This window comes from Paroedura picta, chromosome 1, assembly GCF_049243985.1.
Source record: "Paroedura picta isolate Pp20150507F chromosome 1, Ppicta_v3.0, whole genome shotgun sequence".
Lineage (NCBI taxonomy): Eukaryota > Metazoa > Chordata > Lepidosauria > Squamata > Gekkonidae > Paroedura > Paroedura picta.
The window spans coordinates 132,787,576-132,808,720 of record NC_135369.1 but is presented as its reverse complement, the minus strand read 5'-3'; the positions used below and the strand labels follow the sequence as shown (position 1 = coordinate 132,808,720).

At 38.4% G+C, this 21,145-nt stretch overlaps 1 protein-coding gene across 8 annotated transcripts in view; it reads right to left on the bottom strand.

Annotated features, from left to right (window-relative positions):
• EPHA7 (EPH receptor A7) overlaps positions 1–21,145 on the bottom strand; it is a 223,162-nt gene that overhangs the window by 195,738 nt on the left and 6,279 nt on the right. For all 8 annotated transcript variants that reach the window (XR_013225532.1, XR_013225531.1, XR_013225530.1 and 5 more), the window contains exon 3: positions 16,069–16,738. Coding sequence is in view for 5 of the 8 variants with exons in the window: in XM_077304075.1 (XP_077160190.1) it covers positions 16,069–16,738 (670 nt within the window). In the remaining 3 variants the exon portion in view is untranslated. The remainder of the gene's footprint in view (positions 1–16,068; positions 16,739–21,145) is intronic.

The following is a 21,145-nucleotide window of genomic DNA, read 5'->3' as shown; positions in this document are numbered from 1 at the left end:
GCCAAAGCAGTCCTCATATTTCTAAAGTTTGAGAATTGTTCTCCTTTAGTGTTCTACAAAGTTCTTTTTTTGGCTCCTATATATATATATTTAGCATCTACCAATAACCAATGGCAATGAATTTAGGGAAACAAGTGCCTGCAGTATGCTGATGATGATCTGCTCCATTTCTTAATTTTGCCTGCCAGAATGCTTATTAGTGGTGATAGCCTGGATACAACCAAATAAATGGACTCAAGTGATGGAAGTTGAAACCTCAGATCAGGAAGGTTCTAGATAAGTGTTGCATTCCTTAAGGAGCAAATTTTGGGCTGATCCTGTGTTGAGCAGGGGGTTGGACTAGATGGCCTGTATGGCCTCCATGATTCTAAATTTATAGTTAGTAGATTGGCTTTATTTTGAACTAGAGACAAAGCCCGTTGCACACAGGGAAACATTGGGCGCTAGGATGCATACCTGCACTGCGGCCTTCCTCGGGGCTGGCTACATGGCAAAAGTTCCTGCCCATCCCACAGTCTTGAGGCTCCGTCTCCAAACCTCAAGGAACATTCCTGACCCAGGGGTCACCAACCTCCAGGTGTAGCCTAAGAATCATCTGGAATTGAAGGTCATCTGCAAACTATAGAAATCAGCTCCCCCGGGGAAAATGGCTGTTTTGGAGGGGGGACTCTGCATTGACAGCTCATCTCCAGGCTCTTAGAGATGAAAGGGCTTTCTTGGGAGGGGGAACTAGGTGCTCCAGAGAAGTTACAGGATGGCAATCTCCAGTTGGGACCTGGAGATTTGCTGGGATTGCAGGTCATTTCCAAGCAACAAATATCAATCCACCTGGATAAAACAGCTACTTGAGAAGGGTAACTCGCTGGCTTTGGATCCCAGGCTTCAGGTGGAAACAAAGAGAAATGCTCTGTGGCACTAATTGCTACTAAAAATAAACATCCAATAATTCATAAACTTGTCACATTTTCTTACTTCAATGAAAATATTTAATTGATAGCAAAATTTGCTTAAAGAACTAAAAACCATTTAGTCTGAACTTCTTCATTTCAGTTAATATCAAAGTAAATCAAAACAGTTGCATGTTACAATCAAACATGAAAACATTGGTTGGCAAAGAACTTAGAGAGGGTTTCTCAATTACTGCCTCTGTCAGCTTTTCTCAACTTTTCTACCATCCAGAAACACGTTCTGAGAAACACCAGAAGTGGGATATCCAAGACCCAGCTGGAGGATGGCATCCCTGCCACTGGAACCTGGAGAACCCTCAGAATGCAAGGTCCTCCCCAGACTTCTCCTGGAGGAAACCACTGCTTGGGATGGGAGCTTTCTGTGGCATTGTGACCTAGGGAGAATCAGGGATGCCAGCCTCCAGCTGGGACTTGGGGATCCCCTCTGGATGACATCTCCTCTCCAGTCTTCAGAGATCATTTCCCCTAAAGGAAAGAGCTGCTTGGAACAGGGACAAGGTGGCTGTGTAGCACTCCCCTCTACACACAAAAAGAAAGCGACAAAGCATTCCTCCCTTCTCAAATTGCAAACTTTATTGACCACACAACCACCTTTCCATGTAGGAAATACCCAAGTGTCTCCCTCCTTGGATTACTCTGAGAAGCCACTGGCCAGAAGGTATAAATTTAAAGGAAAAGAATGTCATAATGACCAAGTAAAAAAAGACTTACACTATCTTCCAGCAACAGTTACTTCTGCCTGCTCTCTAGCTACATTTCTTTTAGGCAAGGGCAGTTTGTACGGCTTGTTGTACTAGTTAAGAGCAGTGGCTTCTAATGTGGCAAGCTAGATTTGATTCCCTGCTGTTCCACATGCTGGGTGACCTTCAAAAGATTGGAGCAAGACCAGGTTAGTATCCATATGGAAAGGGAAAATCTGCATCTTCCCAGTCCTGCCCATATCAGCTGCAATTGGCTATGATGGTTACTCCAAAAACACTCTTCTCAGATTTAAAATTGCAGACCTCACATGACTTATTCATGTGTAAACATATTTAAGGCAGAGGCTTTTCCTAGCTGCACATGGTCCCAGAGGGCCAGCAGGATGGCATTTCTGAGCCTCCCACAGCTCCCCACCCTCCAGAAGGCATGCAGAGTTTGTGCCAAGAGCCCCCTTGCTCCCCCCCCCCTCATGTCCTCAGAGCTGAAAAATGCCAGGAGGTCAGGGCAACTTAATGGCAGAGCACACTCTGAGGCTGGCTCCTTTTCCACCCAGCAAATGTCTGAAAACATCAGGAAGTTGGAGGTAGAGGGCTGACCCCTTATTAGCCTTTCCTGACTGAGGTCTTCCTTCTGATTGGGGCTAAACTATCAGCTGGGCCATTCCTTGCTGAAAGCCATCTTCTATTTCCAGGGGGGACAATCAGAGTGCAATTTGAATTGATTGGCTTTCATTGGCAGAGTGCAGTTTGAGCTGATTGGCCCTCATTGACAGAGTGCTCTCTCTCTCTCTATTGGTGGCACACCACTAGGGAGGGCCAATCAGGTAGGGATTTAATTGTCTGCGTGCAATTTGAATTGATTGACCCTCATTAGCAAAGTGCTCTCTATTGGTAGCACACCCCCAAGAAGGTTCAATAAGCATGGGAGTGAGTTATCAAGCTTTATTATGTTTAGTGATGATGTTCAACTGACATCTATTGCTTGAAACACCTTCATTCTACTTCAGTCCGGATAGCAACTGCATCCCTCCCTAGGCAGTTGGCCTACATCATTTAGCATGCCTTCATCATAGAAAAGTATGATTACAAATATGAACTCTGTGGGGTCACCTTTGGACATATGACAAACTTCAAGACACTGGTACAAGACAGTACTGATAGGACACATGATCATATCAACTTTGTTGTGTTTTATTATTTTGTATTGTTTTAGCACTTTTAATTATAGTTTTTTTAAAAGAGATCATAGTGTGCAATTCCAAATATATAAGAAAACCATAGTACACAGCTGTTCGTCTTCTTTCACCTTCCATAGTATTATAAATTAATTTGTCTCTAGAGTGCAGTTCCATCTGGAGATGGAGTGACAGCTGTAACTTATGGTTTGTAAATCCACACAACATATCAAACCATGTTGCTTTATCTATGGTTTAATGTGACATATGATTTGAACCTGTCATTTAGTTCTCACTCTTCTGAATTGAATCTGTTTTCCCTTCCACTTGCACTGAATTTCCCGTAGTTCTTACCATAGTCAAAAATCTACAAACTTGTGTAATTGAATTTAATATTTAGCCATATGGGCCATAGCTAGCCTAAGTTAAGCATTACAGTTCTGATTTTTGTAGAAGATTTAAGGATATGCTTAGCATTACATCACGACCTGCAACATATATGAAAACTGGGATTTTACATATAAAATCTAGGGTTCACAAATATGATTTCTAAAGAAAGCATAATTTAAATCCACCTGGCAAACTCAACTTATTTTTTAGCATTTCATCAAAATCTGCCGTTTTCTAATATCTTTCTATAGATTTTGTGTCCAAGAAACACTTAATATTTTTTTAATCAGCTATCAATAAAACACTGCAGAGGCAGAAGTGGTTGCTATGGAACATGATCCTTTGCTCTTTGCTGCTATTCTGGTGAAAGACAATTTGAACTGTTCTACAACTTCTAAATGCACCTTTTAAAATTTGTTCATTTTGTTTATAACAACAAACTTGTCATGTTAGTTTAGTTTTTACTTCAGACTTACTAACTACACTTCCTCTTAAAAGTTGCTTTCCTCCCCCCCCCCACCACCACCCACACACTTTTGCCTTTACTAATGCTTTCTATCTTTCTTGAACTCTCATCCCACTTACTCTTCCTCCTCTGAATTCCCTTCAACCAGCAGCAGCAAAAAACAACTGAACAAGAGATATAAAGCAGCTTCCAACTTACCAGGGACTTTGTCTGAGTATCAGGATTGTAAAACTGAAATATACTATCTTTCAACTCCATGTTCTCTGGAAAGTATAAGGCCTTTAGCCTTTAACCAACTTCTTGTTCAATACATTTTACATTTTCTTTTGCTAAACTGAATCAATCTAGGACTTGTATATTATCCTTTCACCAAGAAGCTTGTTCCGCATTTTATCTCCCATGAGTAGCTTAGGCCGAGAGGGGCAGCTGATGCAGGGTTATCCAGCTAGCTACATAGCACAAAGAATATTTGAGAAGTGGCCGGATCCTAAACCAACTCTCTAACTACAACAACTTGCTGGGTCTCGGTCTTATTGTGAGCGTAAGCGCCATTAAATCACTTCTGACACGGCGACCTTGTTACGTCCAAAATGACTTACTGCTAGCAACCTTTCTCAGATCTTACAAACCAAGAGTTGTGGCTTCCTTTATTGAATCATCCCATCTCACTTTGGGTCTTTCTCTTTTCCTGCTGCCATCAACTTTTCCTAGTGTTATTGTCTTTCCCAGGGATTCGTCTTCTCAAAATGTTACCAAAGTTTAATAGCCTCAGTTTAGTCATTTTAGCTTTTAGAGAGCGTTCAGGCTTGATTTGACCTAGAACCCACTGATTCATCTTTGGTAGTCTACACTCTATAGTAGTCTATAGCAGGGGTAGTCAACCTGTGGTCCTCCAGATGTTCATGGACTACAATTCCCATGACAATTATCATGGGAATTGTAGTCCATGAACATCTGGAGGACCACAGGTTGACTACCCCTGATCTATAGTATAGTCTATATACACTCTCATCCAACACCACATTTAGTCTATACACTCTCATCTAACACCACATTTCAAATTAGTGAACTTTCTTCTTGTCAGTTTTCTTTATTGTCAAACTTTCACACCTATATATTGAGCAATACTAGGGTATCTTGACCTTAGTTGCTTACTACTGAGTTCTATATGAGAATCACTGCGTACTACCTATACTTGCCTATCACTCCACATACCCAAGCCAACTGAATTTGAGGCAGCACAAAAATGTGATTTTTTACCCCTTCTTTCTCAGTTTCAAGGAAAATCTTTGTGTGTTATCATTGCTTTGTTTAACCTTAACAGAGAGTTCAGATTATTCAGCATATGATCAGAAACCCCCCTGTTCTCTACTAGAATTTCCCTACACGAATTATGCATAATGATGATGGTGAAGATGACTAAAGATGTTAAAATGTAAATAATCTATTAGTTAAATAAGGATATAGTTAATAAAGTAATATATATTACATAATGTGGTTTACATTGTTTTGAAATTATTTTATTTCTAAGTATTTTGTTTACATTTAACTCGGGGAAAGTCATCCTTTGAATGAATTTGATGTAACAGTTATTAAAGCTTGTTGGTTTCTCATGTGCTATAAGATGAAATATCTGTGCATCACCAAAATCATATGGGGGGGGGGGAAGAAAATAAAAAAGATACTGGTAAGTCTTGGTGAAAATCTACTTTTTAATGATGTAAGTACTCTTAATCCTGTGTGAAGAGACAGGCTGCAAATGCACAGTGGTGTAAGAAAAAAAAATACCATGTCTTTGATAGTTCCTGCCGCAGAGTAGTAAGGCAGCAGACATGCAGTCTGAAAGCTCTGCCCATGAGGCTGGGAGTTCAATCCCAGCGGCTTGCTCAAGGTTGACTCATTCCATCCTTCCAAGGTCGGTAAAATGAGTACCCAGCTTGCTAGGGGGTAAATGGTAATAACTGGGGAAGGCACTGGCAAACCACCCCATATTGAGTCTGCCAAGAAAACGCTAGAGGGCATCACCCCAAGGGTCAGACATGACCCAGTGCTTGCACATGGGATACCTTTACCCGCTAGATACTAAGGGCACCCATCAATTGTAGGTCCCTGTATAAACTAGTCAGCAAGAAGCATCAGTAGAAACATAAAAATAATATGAAGAGGAGACTTAAAGAGGCAAAAGTGAATACAAAAACTACCACTGATGCTGAAACATCTGATCTCCAACAGAAAATGCCATTTTACAAGCAGAGTTACACCCTCTATGAATGGGAGTTGCTCTGATTATTAAGGTTGTTTTTTTTTTTTTTTTTTTTTTTTGCTGGCATGGGTAATCAGCTCTCTAGTAATGCTAAAAGGACAGAATGACAGATTTAGTGTGAAACCTGACTTGGGAAAGCTCAGAGCAAGCAAGCAAGCAACCAGCCACTGAGCTTTCACCTGGGTTTGCCAGTTCTGGGTTGAGAAACCCCTAAGCGTGAGATGTGAGGAGGGGAGAAACCTCAGCAAGTACAGTGCCATACAGTCCATCCTCCAAAGCAGACATTTGCTCCAGGGGAACTAATTTCTCTCATCAGGAGATCAGTGGTAATTCTGCGAGTTTTCTAGGCCTCACCTGGAAGCTATAAACTGTACTGACCTTTTACTGGATATAAGACCCATCTGTAATCGTCCTAACACCAAATTGGAGCATACAGCATCAAGCCTCTAATCCATAACTGAAAATATTATTAGTGGCTCTTATGGGAAATATAGAATGAGGCCTCAGTTGTAATTGGTAAAAAGGATGAAAGCCCCCCTCCACTGCAATCTCAGAAACAGAGGAACCCGGCAACATTCCCCATTGTTTTGTCTTTAGTTTGCTGGTCCTGGAACCTAGGGCAGAGAGAGATCTTTTTCTCCAGTTACGAAGAGAGAGATGAATGTCAACTGCAATCAGCCTTTGGTTTATGTTTCTTCTGCTAGCCAATACTGCTACATTTTCCTATGTTGTAGAATTCTTCCTGTCTATGCTTCCATCTTAAATTTGTAGAAGAATAAAGTTTTAGAAAACAGAGGTTGATCCCTGAGAAAGAGGGACTGCTGTGCATAAAAAGGATCCAACCCACTTTAGCCTGATAAGCCATGAAAGCACTGAATGCCCCAAAAGGAAAAGGGGGAGGGAGAAGGAGCACCTGGGAAGGTTAAAGCTCAACATCAACAGAACTGGGACCACTTTTACCAGTATTATACTGGGAAAATATCCGCTTACTGGGATTTCATGAATGATTGTGCTATCTCAATTCTGATCCCAATTCTGATCAAACTTCCCTTGGTCTCATTAGTGCTTTAACTTAAACACTGAGCCCAGCAACAGCAGGCAAGAGTGTGCCTGAAGGGGATTCTAATGTATTTAAAAGGGTGTAAGTATGTTTAGGTTTGCACTGGCAGATGCTTTATTTATTTATTTATTTATTGTACCACCCTTCTCCATGGTCTCAGGGAATAACATATTAAGTATCTCAGTTAAGAATGCAGATTTATTTAGGCTACGCACCTAAATAAATTTAGACACACTAGATCACCAGACATCAAGCTCACAAGTAGAATAAATCTTTAAATTTCACCAGCCAGTTAACTGCTAGCTGGCATAATGGAATGCTGGTTGTCTTTCTGTGAAATGGCTTTTATTTAAAAGACATGCTCTTTAGATAGTGCACATGAGATTCCAGGTTGCTAAACATGGTAATATTTTTAATGATATTATGTCATTTTAAAGTACTTAGATTTTATAGTAACCACTTCATTTGTTGGATGGTCATTGAAAGCAAAATTATCAAATGACTTCTGCATTTTGCCCCAGGAGACAGAAAGATGTAAAAATCATAAATAAGATTTAATGGGCTGCAACTTTATTAGATTAAAAATCAAATCTTACTGAAATGTCCTTTATGCTTATGCTAGACTGGTTTCATGTGCACACGTTATCTAAGCAGCTTGTTTGTGTATATTCTCAGAGTATGTCCATCAATCAACCTCAATATTCCCGTAGTTCCATTTTTGACTGGTAACAAGCTGTATGACATCCACTGAATTTTAATGAATAGTGAATGCTGTTGCCTTTTCTTAAATGCATGCAGGGACCTCAGCTGGGGGCGGGGGGGGGAGCAGAATAATGCCACAACTATTAATGTCTGCATTCCACCTGCCATCTACTAGGGCAATATTTCTGTATCTCTATATCTCCCCGAGATTTAAATTACCCCCAAGCAATAATGTTGAAAGTAGATCTGGTCTAGGCACCTAAAAGTGATTATCAGTTACTTATAAATATATAATAAAATAAATAAATAGCCTATGACCCACAACAAGATAGTTGTGCTTCTTTCCCAATCCAGGGATTATGATTGCATTAGTATATAACTGAGAATGAGAATCTTTAGTATTACAGACACAACCAATAGAGCCACTAATAAAATACCTGCTTTCCAAGAAAAATCACTGGGTGAGATCTTTATTATAGACACAGTCCACAGAGCTACTAATAAACCTCTTTGATATCCATTGTAACTTGTTAGCTGCAATACTTTCAGGCTGGCAAACTGCATGAAAAAGTCAGCTATCTTCTTTATATATAAGCAGATTTTATGCATACTGCTAATCTAGTTGCTAGTCAAGAGTCCTACTGAATTCCCTTCATGCATCTTTTTTATATTAATGAGGATGTGCATCTACCCATGACCTCAGCTTGATTGTAGCATCTGAGTATGCAGGGAACTGTCATTTCTGAATGGTAAATGATAAAAGGAGAAAAGACCCTGTTATGTGTTGCATTCTGGTAGCTGAAATAGCTGTCCCCATCATGTAATGTATGTACAAGTTGAAGGTGCTGCCCCAATGTGCATACTTTACGGCAGGGGTAGTCAACCTGTGGTCCTCCAGATGTCCATGGACTACAATTCCCATGAGCCCCTGCCAGCGTTTGCTGGCAGGGGCTCATGGGAATTGTAGCCCATGGACATCTGGAGGACCACAGGTTGACTACCCCTGCTTTACGGTATATTTTAGATGTAGATAAGCCTTCATTATCATTGTCTCTACTTGTTTTGCTTTTAACTTGTAGCCCAATACAATATTGTTTAATTTTCCTATTTTGTTATTTTGTAAACTATTTTAGCCCTGACCTGGATGGCCCACATTAGCTCGATTTCAGCAGATTTTAAAAGCTGGCCTAGTTACTATTGGGATGGGAAACCGCCAAGGAAGCCCAGGGCTGCTATGCAGTCAATGCTCAACCACCTCTGAATGCCTCTTGCCTTGAAAACACTGTCACCAAACTGCCTCAAGGGCTTTACAAATGGAAAGGCAGGATGTATGAAACAAATGTATGTAAATGTATGAAACAAATGAACTCTAGCAGCACTTAGCACAGCCAACCATTTTCTTAGGCTGCATCTGTACCAGGAACCGTTAGTCACTCTTCAGCCACAGTGCAAGCACCATGTTTATGGCTGCCAGCTTTGGGTTGGGAAATGCATGGCTATATGGGGAGTGGAGGCTGAGAAGAGTGGGGAGAAGGGATTGACCTCAATGGGGTAAATGCTATAGAGTCTGCCTTCCAAAGCAGCCATTTTCTCCAGTTAAACGGATTTCAGTTATATTTCCAGGACATCTCTAGCCATCACATGAAGGTTGGCAACTATGCAGCCAATTGCCTGTGTCCACAACAATGCTTGTACAATGTAGTCATCATTTATCAGTTGTTGACAAGTAATATTTTTATGCCTTCCTTCACCAACATTACCAGTCCTTGTATGCACAGGGCAGGCTTATTAAATTGGACATTTATAGCAGTTAATTTGTGCAGTCCTATGAAACTGTCTTCCCTTGAAGGAGCCAAGTCAGGGTAACTGCAATACTATGATCCGCATATATTTTTACCATTTGGCTTCTTGCTTTTAATGAAGAATGATCATTCAGCTCACAACAGATGGCTGATTTAAGTCATTTACTTCCTTGAAATTCTTATTTTATATGTGCGTGTTTAACATTTTTGACTTGTATATTTGCACTAATTTCAGTTTCACTTTAGTCTAATTTTAAGAAGATCCCACAGAAGAGACCTAATCACTCTTTTTGCTACACCAATAAAGGCTTTGTATATATGTATATACACTATGACCTAATCATGTTTCAGTATTTAAGGAATAAACATCTGTCAAATATAGAATAAAAAATCTCCATTTCTGAAAAGCTGCTGCAACTATTCCATAGTAAGCAACAAAGAGAAATTCCATTTGGTCTACTTCAACACATTAATTTGAAACAGCTTAATTCATAGCCTTTCAGGCTTAATGACTACACGTCCACATTCCATGAACATCTTATCGGTTTATATCATTGAAGCTTACCCTTCTAGTTCATGACTTTTACAATGGAGGAAAAATATTAAGAGCATGTATTTTAATGCAAAATGTGAGTGAACAATAATTGATTTTTACACTGCAGTCTTGAGTGGCAATAAATAAAGAGTAGTCAGGCCCAGATAGAGATCAAAAAGAGTATAATTTCCATAGTTTCTCAGGTAAAAGGAGACTTAGAATTCCTGAGCTAATCAATACAAATGGACTGACAGGTGGGTGAATATTATACCCAACCATGCAAATATTCATCACATAAATCTTTTATTCTATATTGCACACATGGAATGCTTAACCACTTCCATTCTTAGATTTTTCTCCCCCGACAACACCACCTAATTTCCTCCTACTTTGCTTTAGGATATTTGCTTTGTTAAGGAATTACTTATTTCATGCATAGAGATGGACTGTCACACACACAGCTATACTATACCACAATGCATCTCATAATTTAAGTGATCTCCCTAGAACTGAACTGCAGGAAGAAAATGTATGAATGAAGCTTTCAAATAACTTGAACACTAAAAAAAACCCTTACTTCTGGAGTCTATTCCTTCAAAAAAACCCAAGCTCCTCCAAATGTTTTGCTTTTCTTGTCCTAGGGTTAATATCCCACACCTTACATTTAAATTAACTTGCAAAGAATACATCTCCAGTCTTTGGCATGGCACCAGCACAGCATTTTCATGAACAGATCTTTGAAGCATGGTTTTCCCATGGCCTCCCTCCCACTACAGCCCAAAATAAATTCAACAGTGCTGTTCTTGGGGGCTGGGAGCAGCATTTCAGGTTGCAACCTGAGTTAGGAAGCAATAACATTGAATTTTGAGGACAGAAATCTTCAGCCCATGGAAATGTGGTGCTGGATCATAGCCATTTCTTGAAATAAATGTCAAAAAGTGTAGTGTAGCTGAAAAGTGTTTTGAATGTGCATCTCTGCAGTAATTACAAATGCTGACTGTGATTCCAGCACAGGAAATGCACACTTATGACTGCATTTTAAAGTTCCACATATATTTTAACCATATTAATTGCCAAAAGGCTATAGTTCTGTGATATGGAGAACAAGGAACTTACTTTTGAATAGGAAATAGATGTATTTAGTCGAGAGTCGGGATGTGTATGAACCGGAAAATTCCAGTCCAAGCTTTGTGTGTTCCCAAATTGAACCCCTGAACCCAAACAAGCCAGAAGCCTTGAAATAAATAGTCTGGGTTCGGGTCCACCCATTTTGCTTCACCCTGCTTAGAAGTAGGGAAAACTACACAGACTGAAGCCTCACAGTGGATGAGCATGCCCACCTCGCTGTAAGGCCAAAAAAAAGCTCAAAACCACTTCAGCTATCCATTTAATTCCCCCCGCTTCTAAATGGGAGGGAAGCAAAATAAGAGTGCAAAAATGGCTGCCAGCCATTTCAGCCTCACAGCAGACAGGCCCACCTGCCTGACTGTAAGGTCCAAATGGTTGCCATTTCAGCAACTGATTTTGAAATGGAGCACTGATATGGCTTCCAGCCATCTAAATGCTCTATTTAGCTCTCGCTCCCTGCCAAAATAAGAGAATTAAAACTGAACACCAAAATAGTTACCAGCAATTTCAGCTGCACAGCAGGCAAGCACATCCACCATTTCACTCCCTCCTGCTTCCAAGTGAAGGAAGCAAAATCAATTTTTTGGTGCGTATGGCCACTTGATATCAGCCTGCAATGGTTGACAGTCATTTCAAGATGCCATCTTGCTTCCCTCCATTTTCAGGGGGAAAGCAAAATAATAGCATTTAAAATAGCGGGGGGGGGGGTTGTCCTGCTCAGCTGCTAAGTTTAAAAGTCTTGAACCCCATACCCAACTGGACAAAGGGTCTGGGAAATGTTCAAGAGAAATGTCTCACAAAACTTTAGTTCAGGGGAGCACCAACCTGCCAAATTAATGAGGAATTTTGGGCTGTGAACCAGTTTGTGCACATCCCTAGTCTAGAGGGGTCTTATAGAAGAGAACTAATTCTCACAGAAGACAGTATGTAATACATGCTCATGCCCCTTCAGCTGCTTCAAATCCCATTAGTGAAGGACACAAATCGTTGGGCTTTCCTGTGGAAAAAATGTATAACACTGCACTGCAGCAGTGATCTAGGCCAAGATTAGTTGTTGTAGAGATTATCCAAGACATATGTCGAATTTAGGACTGTACCATAACTAATCTTAACAATCTAGTAATAGATCCAAAGCAGTTTACAATTATATGGGGTGAGCATCCAAGGTAAGGAATGATGCTATACCCCACTATATTTCCAAATGTGCTTTTCACTCAAGACACCATGATTAGATAAATGAGAGAAAAATACTTTTCAAGGGAAAAACAACTTTAAAAGGATATTCAGATTTGGTTTGAAAGACAGTTTAGGCACAAAATACAGAGAGTGTGGTACACTAATAATAGCGCCACAGATTTATGAGGGTTTTCTAGCAGTGCCACTACAATGACCATAATACAACGTACTAGAATAGTGTATATCAATTAAGTATTATTTACTTAAAATTAATTTGAAACTTCACATTGGATGTATTAATTGTAAGTATTAAAGTGAACTTGTGAACTTTCCTTTGTATTCTGGACAAATGGAAGTGTCTGATTCTAGCATCAGATAACAGCCGTATCACGGAAATAGAGGTGAAAGGACACTTGCACGGGAAAACTGTGTGAGAAACACTTTTCTGGTCACCAAGTCCGTCTCAGTTCGGCATTACAAACTTGCCACCTCCCAGCTGCTGTTTCATTTTACTTTGAAATAAGAATTAAATATACTGGGGGGAGGATAATATCTGCAAAGGAGAATCATGATATGGAACCTGCACTCTTATGTTTTGGAGGGCAAAGAATCACAAAAAACATTTTCTTCTGTGCCTTTATGTCACAATATCACTATCCATAGAAGATATAAGATATGCCTGCTTATACAGCACACAAATTACAGTGCTGTCCCAACTGCATGTGAAGCAAAACACCACCATATCTTTCCTAAATGATTATTTTTTTGGTCTGCAGTATCCTGCAGTTCTTCATTGAGCACACTGGCCATAACACATAGCACTAAGCCATATTTAATGCTATTTTTTATTGAGTAAATTAGAAATGCAAGTTTTAAACACATCATTTCTTACTACAAAACTCCAAACCAGGAACAATTTGTTGTATACCTTACAATGAGAAATGAAGTTTAACACATAACCATAGTGATCCTCTCTCCAGATAACCAGTGTTATAAAGCAATTAAATGGAAGAGTGGATAGGTTTTGCTTGTTCTGGAAGTCTGAATTTTCAGACACAATGTCAAATTAATTTTCATATAGATTTTGCTCACACTGAGAAGTGCTTCCTGGCAAATGAAATATTATATAGCTATGTGTGAGCAAATGGATATTATTTCCATTTTTTAAATAACTCAGGCCATATGGAATATGGATTATATGAGCATTTCTCAATGTTTCCTCACCTACCAACAAAGAAAAAATTCTCATGCATTTTATTTTAACCTAACTATAGTTTCTCTTAAAAACATATACACACATTGCAACACCACAAAGAAAATGTATATGGTGAGAAAGTATTCTCTGGAAATTGTATAAACTTTAATTAGCTGGGGGGGGGGGCTGTACAATAACATGGTGTATAAGCAAGTACTAAACAGAAACCTATACTAAAAAAATTATTTAATTTTAATTGCTTAAAATACAATTGGTAATCAAACAAAATAAAGGCTTTTAAACTGAGACCATGTTTATACAAAACATAGCCATGTAAGTGATCAAATGCTAAAGGCTCCAGATAGATGCGTGCAAACTCACAAACAGCTCACAGGATATGCTGAATTTTATTTAAATTCTCCTCAAGTGTTTTGCTACATTGTGCTTCCATTAATGAAGTTGTACTCTTTCTGTATGCCAAAACGAACACAGAAAGCTATCACCTAACAAAACACTCAAAGGCTACAAACATAAACCTAATGTTATGTAACACTTATTTAAAGCAGATGGCCATCACCAATAGGTTGGATGGCATCAAGCGTGCAATTCCAGAACTGAGGGTACTAAATTCAGGTATTGTCTTTCTTCCTCAAAAAAGGTTAGCATTTCAATCTCGAGTTTGGCCCTACACAGAGATTTTGTTACACCAAAGAATGATGATTCAGGGCCAACATATTTAGGGTTAAGGTGCCAAAACCTGCATTACAAACATTCACTTTTAGACAAATATCTATGAACAGAAACTATAGGGTTCAGTTCAAACTGATTTTAGGGTAGAGTCTTTAAAAATATTAAAGCCATGCATAGTATAAGAAATCACATTCCAGTTCTGTTCTCGTGTGCTATGCACCATAAAGCCCAACAGTAACAAAATATCCTGTTCTATTAATATTATTATATTCAGTTACAGTTTCTGTCAAAGTGAATGTATCACTCTGCCAGCTATAAGTCACCACACATGGTTGATCATTAACGCTTTCACAGCAGAAAATCCTAACTATCTGACTAGAACAGCTGACTAAAAGACATTAAGTCACTCCATGTTTTCTCAGCATCAAATAGCTTAACAGCTTTAACAGGACCGGAACTCCCTATTCTCTCCTAGTTCTTTTCAAAGTCTGATTCCTGCACTAGGTATCAAGAATGAAATTTTGAAAATTTTTAAATAGTTTTTGAGAAAGGAAGCAACTATTTAACAAAATGAACAGCTGGATCACTTCCAGCATTGCATATTCTCTTAATAGTTGCTTTGGAAGCAAGCCAGACATGAGAAGTGTTCTTGCAAATGAACGCCCAGTTACACGCAAGTGCAAGTTACAATTTAATACCTTTGTCAACATCTTTAATTTAATTATGAAGCCTATTTAACAATTTTCTTGAATTCTGATTACCAAACACTGCTTATTTACCAAAAAATCTTTACTTATTAAACTTTTATTTCTTTCCACATTTTAAATACAAATAAAATAAGAGCCAGTTTACTGGGATAGGCAATATATAAATCAAATAAATAAATTATTATTATTAATTTTTAAGCTGCCAAACTCAAATTAAAAATTGTTAAGTCAATGGAGAAAACCTTCAGAGGAAGACTTGACAAAGAGTTAGAGTATTTTTGAATATTTCTAGCAGAACCAAGATGCAGTAACTTATGTGTAAGGGTAGTTCTGCTTTACAATTCTTAATGTCATCTCCCTTTTTTAATGCATTTATTCCTGTTCTATCATTCGACAGTGTTGTCAGTGCTGTCCAGTCATCAACAAGTCCAAAGTTGATACCATCTCAATGCTGTACAAAATCAATCAACAAAGCTTTCACAAAGATGTGACACATCCATATTTTAGAAATCTAAGTATCCAATGAAACCTTTTAAAAAGAAAACTTAAGATCTAGCTATGTATGTGAAGTTATTCATACATAACGGTACTTACATTTCCACACCCCAAGCCCTTCTAAATACTATGTTGCTTTCCAGCTGCTAGTCACAAATTACACTCTTAAGTTAGTATTCTATGTAGTTTTTCCATAAATAAGGCTATAAATATGAGGCAACTAACACTTAGAAACCAAGAAAGTATTGGTATCATCTCTGCAAGCTAAGATTTTCTCTAGAACCAGAAGTAAGGAATATCTTCATTATGTTATCTTTGTTAAATATCATTATGTAAGTTCATGTGCACTTTTTGTGTGTGCGTGTATGTAAAACACCTTTAAGAAAGATAAATTTATTATGCATAGTGTGATACACTTCCAAAATGCAAGATTCAACTGTTGACTATCCCTAAATATGATTGAGTCATGCTTGATTGATTTACGTGTGGAGCATATTTTTTCCCAAATTCATGGCACTGAAGTGGATAGTGCACAATTTTCAACAATTTTTAAAAAAAAGAAAGTGCAAAGTAATTTCTACAGAAGGAAAATAGATAAAGTATTATACTACTTACGTTCACATGTGTCCCCTTTTTGCTGGAAACCAGCTTTGCAGATACACTTTCCAATAGGTACTAACCACTCTCCCTCTGCACTACAGTGCATTCGGGGAGAGTTCTCAGCCTCCTCTTCTGCACTGTTGACACAAGTTCCTCGAACTTCAACTAGAGAAGAGAACTCTGAGCCAGTCACTGTATCTGGAAAAATAGCTAAGTTCTCAATAATAGACCAGCACTTCTTGTAATATACTTTGACAGAAACCAAAGCAATGCAGGCACCTACATCCTGGAATGCCAGGTAGAATCCTTTTTTGGACAGAGGTCCAATCTCTCTCACCTCTGTGTTAAGTTTCATTTTTCTCTCCCCAAGGTCACCCTGGGTAAAGCTTTCATCAGCTGCAATAGTATCTATTTTTACATACTGGTTTTCTCTGATACTCCTGCCAGTGTCATAGTCTGTTTCATAATAATGTAAGTTGAAAGTTTCTTTACATGTGCCCAAGACTCCAGGAAGGCTGTTACAATCCCTTAGAGTAAATTTCAGTTCTACAAAAATCCTTTGTGCATTGCCTTTCGCGATCCAGTTAGTCCGAAGCCAGTTATTTTGGTTAGGTTCCATGACTTGGCATACCTGGTATGTTCGTATAGGTGTGTAATTTTCATCCAGTCCACTAATTTCTTCCCACTAAAACAAAGAAATAGTAATGTTTATGATATTAAATAAATGAAGTGTTTTTTACTGTCAAACAAAAGATGAATTAATATATCAATTTGATCCAAATCGTAAGAGAGAAAAAAATCAAGGGTGTGGTGCAGTGGGTAAGATACTGAGGGATAATTCAAAATTTTAACAAATTAAATCTTGTCTGGCATGAACCCATTAGATGGTGTTAAGGAAAACATTATCCCACAGCTTCAACCAATCTGGAATGTTAGGGTAATAATATGGACTTATCTTCATGAGAATTAATGTCATAAAGACAAAAGCAAGATAATCTGTGATTCATATTCTGAAAGCTCAAACACGCTACAAGTGCAAAGATATTGCTATATCATTTTAGTGCAACAAGAATGCTGCTATTCTTTCCACAGGCTGTATGTTCACCTTAAAGAAGAGAAGATTTTTCTGACTTTTTTTCCCCTGAGCCAAGAACAAATACTGAGGGATCCTGGCCTATGAAATGTACAAGTTTCCTCAGTTTTCTAAAGCTGCTTGCCAGACACTGTTACAAGAACAGGAAGAATTTTAGGAGTCCTGTGGAGTGTATAAAATTTCCATGTTTGCCTCAAGTTTAAAGCCCACAGACTCTGATTTATATATTATGCAATTCAATAAAGCCAAAGGTTCATAATCCATCTGAAGCAAAGAAATTATGTCCAAGTCCATAGGTCTACTCAAGTAACTTTGTTCCTCCAAGTCTACAGAAACTCGAGGTGTAAAAAAGATGCAAAAACAATACCCCAATAGTAGCAGTTACATTCTGTTGAGCAGAAGCTTTCCTGAAACTTTCAGTAAAAAGGAAATGTTCAATGTGTGTCATGGAGATGGACAAAAAGAAATACTACTTTACAGAGAGTGATTAAAGTGTGGAATTTGCTGCTAGAGGATGTAGTGAAGGCCAGAGGAATAAACAGCTTTAAAAGGGGTTTAAATAAGATTCATGGAGGATAAGTTTATCAGTGGCTATTAGCCATGGTGACTGATGCAAACCTCTGCATTATAAGCCTCTGAATCCCAGAGCCAGGGGGCAACATCAGGGGATGCCTCAACCTCTAGGCCAACTTTCCTAATGCTGCAACCCTTTAATACAGTTCCTCAGGTTGTGGTTACCCCAACCATAAAACTGTTCTTTCACATAAATTAAACCAAAACTGACCAATGGCGTGAAGATCCATTAAAATCAGAGTCCAGTTTCTTAACCTTTAAGACCAACACGGCTACCCATTTGAATCTATCGTGAAGATCCATTGTTCATGATTGTATATAAATTTTCTGGGGTTTCTCAGTTCAGTTCTGCCTCTTGTCTCACCATGCCGATCTCGCTCTTTTGCACTGCTCCAGATAGATGAACGCTCTATCTCGATCTACCCCTCAAGGCTGTTGTGTAGATGGCACTCCACCCCCCGGGTCAAGCTGCTTGCCCTGCCGCAACACCAGTGAAAGGGTCGTTCAACCCCCAAAGGGTTCCCGACCCTCAGGTTGAGAACCACTGTTCTAGGCCCTGTTGTTGGCTATCCAGAGAAACTGGTAGGCCATTTTGTGAGACAGGATGTTGGATTATATGGACTACTGGCCTTATCCAGAAGGGCTCTTCTTATGTTATGAGAATTCCTAGTGGGAACAAAGAATAAGTTCCTTCATTGGAAAAAGAAAACCCATGTCTATGCAAGGCTTTGTAGAACTTATTAAAGCATGCTACAACCTGCCAGTTTATCAATAGCAACCTACGTTTTCTACATTAGAATATTGAACAGAAATTGAGAATGCTTACATATAATTTTAAATGCTTTAAAATGTTCACTCCTCAAATCTTTATTACATTCTAACTAACGATCTGAAACAGAAATCATCTTTTTCTTAACTGGTTGTCGAGCAGTTTGGATTAAGAGAAGAATTTTCGGCATTCATTTTTTAATTCTAATTGCATCCTACTTGCTTTTATTTACAGTCTAAAGGTCTGTCACACATGAATTCTTCATCTGCCTTCATTAATCTACACAGAGGCAATTGACAAATGTTATTTGTATGAACTTCCAGTTTAGGAATAAAGTTAAGACTATTGCAGGATCTTTGGTAAGAGAAAATAAAGCTGGGTAGCCATGCCAAACCAACAATACCAAAGTAATATTTTAATTGTAATAAATTAAGAATTAACATATTCACAGTACAATCCAAATGGAGTTACTCTAGCCTAGACCCACTGACATCAATGGGCTCAGACCAGAGTAACTCTGTTTAAGACTACAATGCTAGTGTGAGATGCATCACATGAGGCACTACTAACGAGTACACCATGAGTCTGTGGTACTAGAAGACAATTCTCATCTCATATGATTACAAAAATCTAGCACTCATGGTTTATAATGTTTATAATGTGAATTCTCTCTTCTTCTCAAAAAGCATGTAATCATTTACATCAGCTGAGATTTAGGGCCATATTTCACATATACAAAGGTATAACTGGAATCAGGAACTGTATACTTAGTCTGTCTTTATACCAGATTACATTTATTTTTCCCTGAAAATGTTAAATATTTTAAATTAAATATATGAAAGCTTGACTATATACATCAAGGGTTCAGTTTAGCAGAATTTAAAATAGTTTGCTATGGTTTGGGAAAGCTACTAGGTCCACACCAATAATGCCAGAGAAATCAGTGAGATCACTGATAAACTCAATACACAGCGAGTGCTGAAGCATATATCAGGATAGGATCAGAATACTCAACATATTATATCAACACATTGTTGATAGTGACAGCAGAGAGATAGTGGTGATCGGCACCACAGTGCTGGGTCATATGATTTCCCCACATACACAAACAATACAAGGCCTTTTGCTTTCTGCCTTGAATTTGCTTATTGATTATAACTGCAGTTAATTCTGATATCAGCATAAGTAATTACTGCTAACAGGTTCCTTCTCAACCAGGGTTGCCAGAATGGTGATGAGAAGGAAGCAACTTAGGGAGAAATCCTGTAGCCTTTTCTTGATTTCCTATCCGTGGCTGAGAAATCACCCAGCATTATTTATGCACTGACCCGCAATTGTTGTTTCAATTATACATGGGAGGCTGGTTTACAAGCTCAAAGCTCACTAGTCTACTTGACAGCAAATGAGATCATTTTAGTGTTGGTCCATTATTCCAAAGAAACCAGCCACTGATGAACTGATGCTGGAACTTATTACCACAAAATATATTACGGCTGTAAATGCTGAAATGCACAGCAGTTGTAAATATAAAAAAGGAAATTTCAAAGTACTGCAGAATGTGTTACCATATGCATGGTACGATTATATTTACTTGAGGAAATATCTGGAATGCTCCTTTAATGAGTTGAGCTAATTGCTCATTGGAATACATTTTTTTTAAAGGAAAGCCTATTCTTTGAACATACAAAGCTACTTTAAACACACATTCTTCTTTTCATGCCACAGATACACAACAGGCCTAAGGATCACACTGACTAGCTTGCCAAAACATAAGCCATCCTGGAACAATTGGGTCATGGGAAAGTTGTCACATGGAAGCAACATGAGGTAGTTCAGGACATAGAGAGTTCCTTGCTATACTGGATAATGGTCATACCTTGGCTACCTCTGTTCTGTTTAGGATCCATGCTAAAAGAAATTAAGTGCATTATGTTAAGTCTATATAATGTCAGGTTTCCATCAAGCATTTTATTATGTTTTTTCCTTCCTTCCTTCCTCTTTTCTTTTCTTTCTATATTTGCTAACGTGGTCTAGTCAAATGTGGATTGGTGACTGTACTGAAATTACTTTATAGATTTTCAATTTATTTTTACTATAGTAACTGTTTTTTCTTAGAATCAGTACTTTAACCTTTCCAATGTGTATTTATACAACTATCCATCAGTCAACTGTAATCATTCAGCCTTTCATCAACATTTCTGATTTTTCTTTCTAATATATAGACATGTCTTCATTACCACACAGAGGGACTGTGACCCACTTTCCAGGACTTTTTGTAGGAGCCTTTCATCTACACAAAATACTAATGCTAAAGTTATTGCCAGTCTTAAGCATTTAGCTCACATTACATGTGTTTTGAAAGCCTTTGACTCACTTCTAGTCTGTCCTTGGACTGATTTTAAATTATTGCTTTTTATGCTAAGACACTTTCAGGTTTTCATTCTTCATTTACAGGATTTGTTACACTTTTGTATCCACACTTGCAGTTCACGCTCTTTTGGTTCCAGATTTCCTTATAAGCTTTGGATTAAAGGCTTGTTCTGCAGACCTTTGTTCAAATGTATTCAAACACTACCTGTACGAATTAGATCTACTCTGAATGATGGGCTACACAGTTCTCAAAGTGCTAAAGAACAACAAATCCCATTGAAATTAAT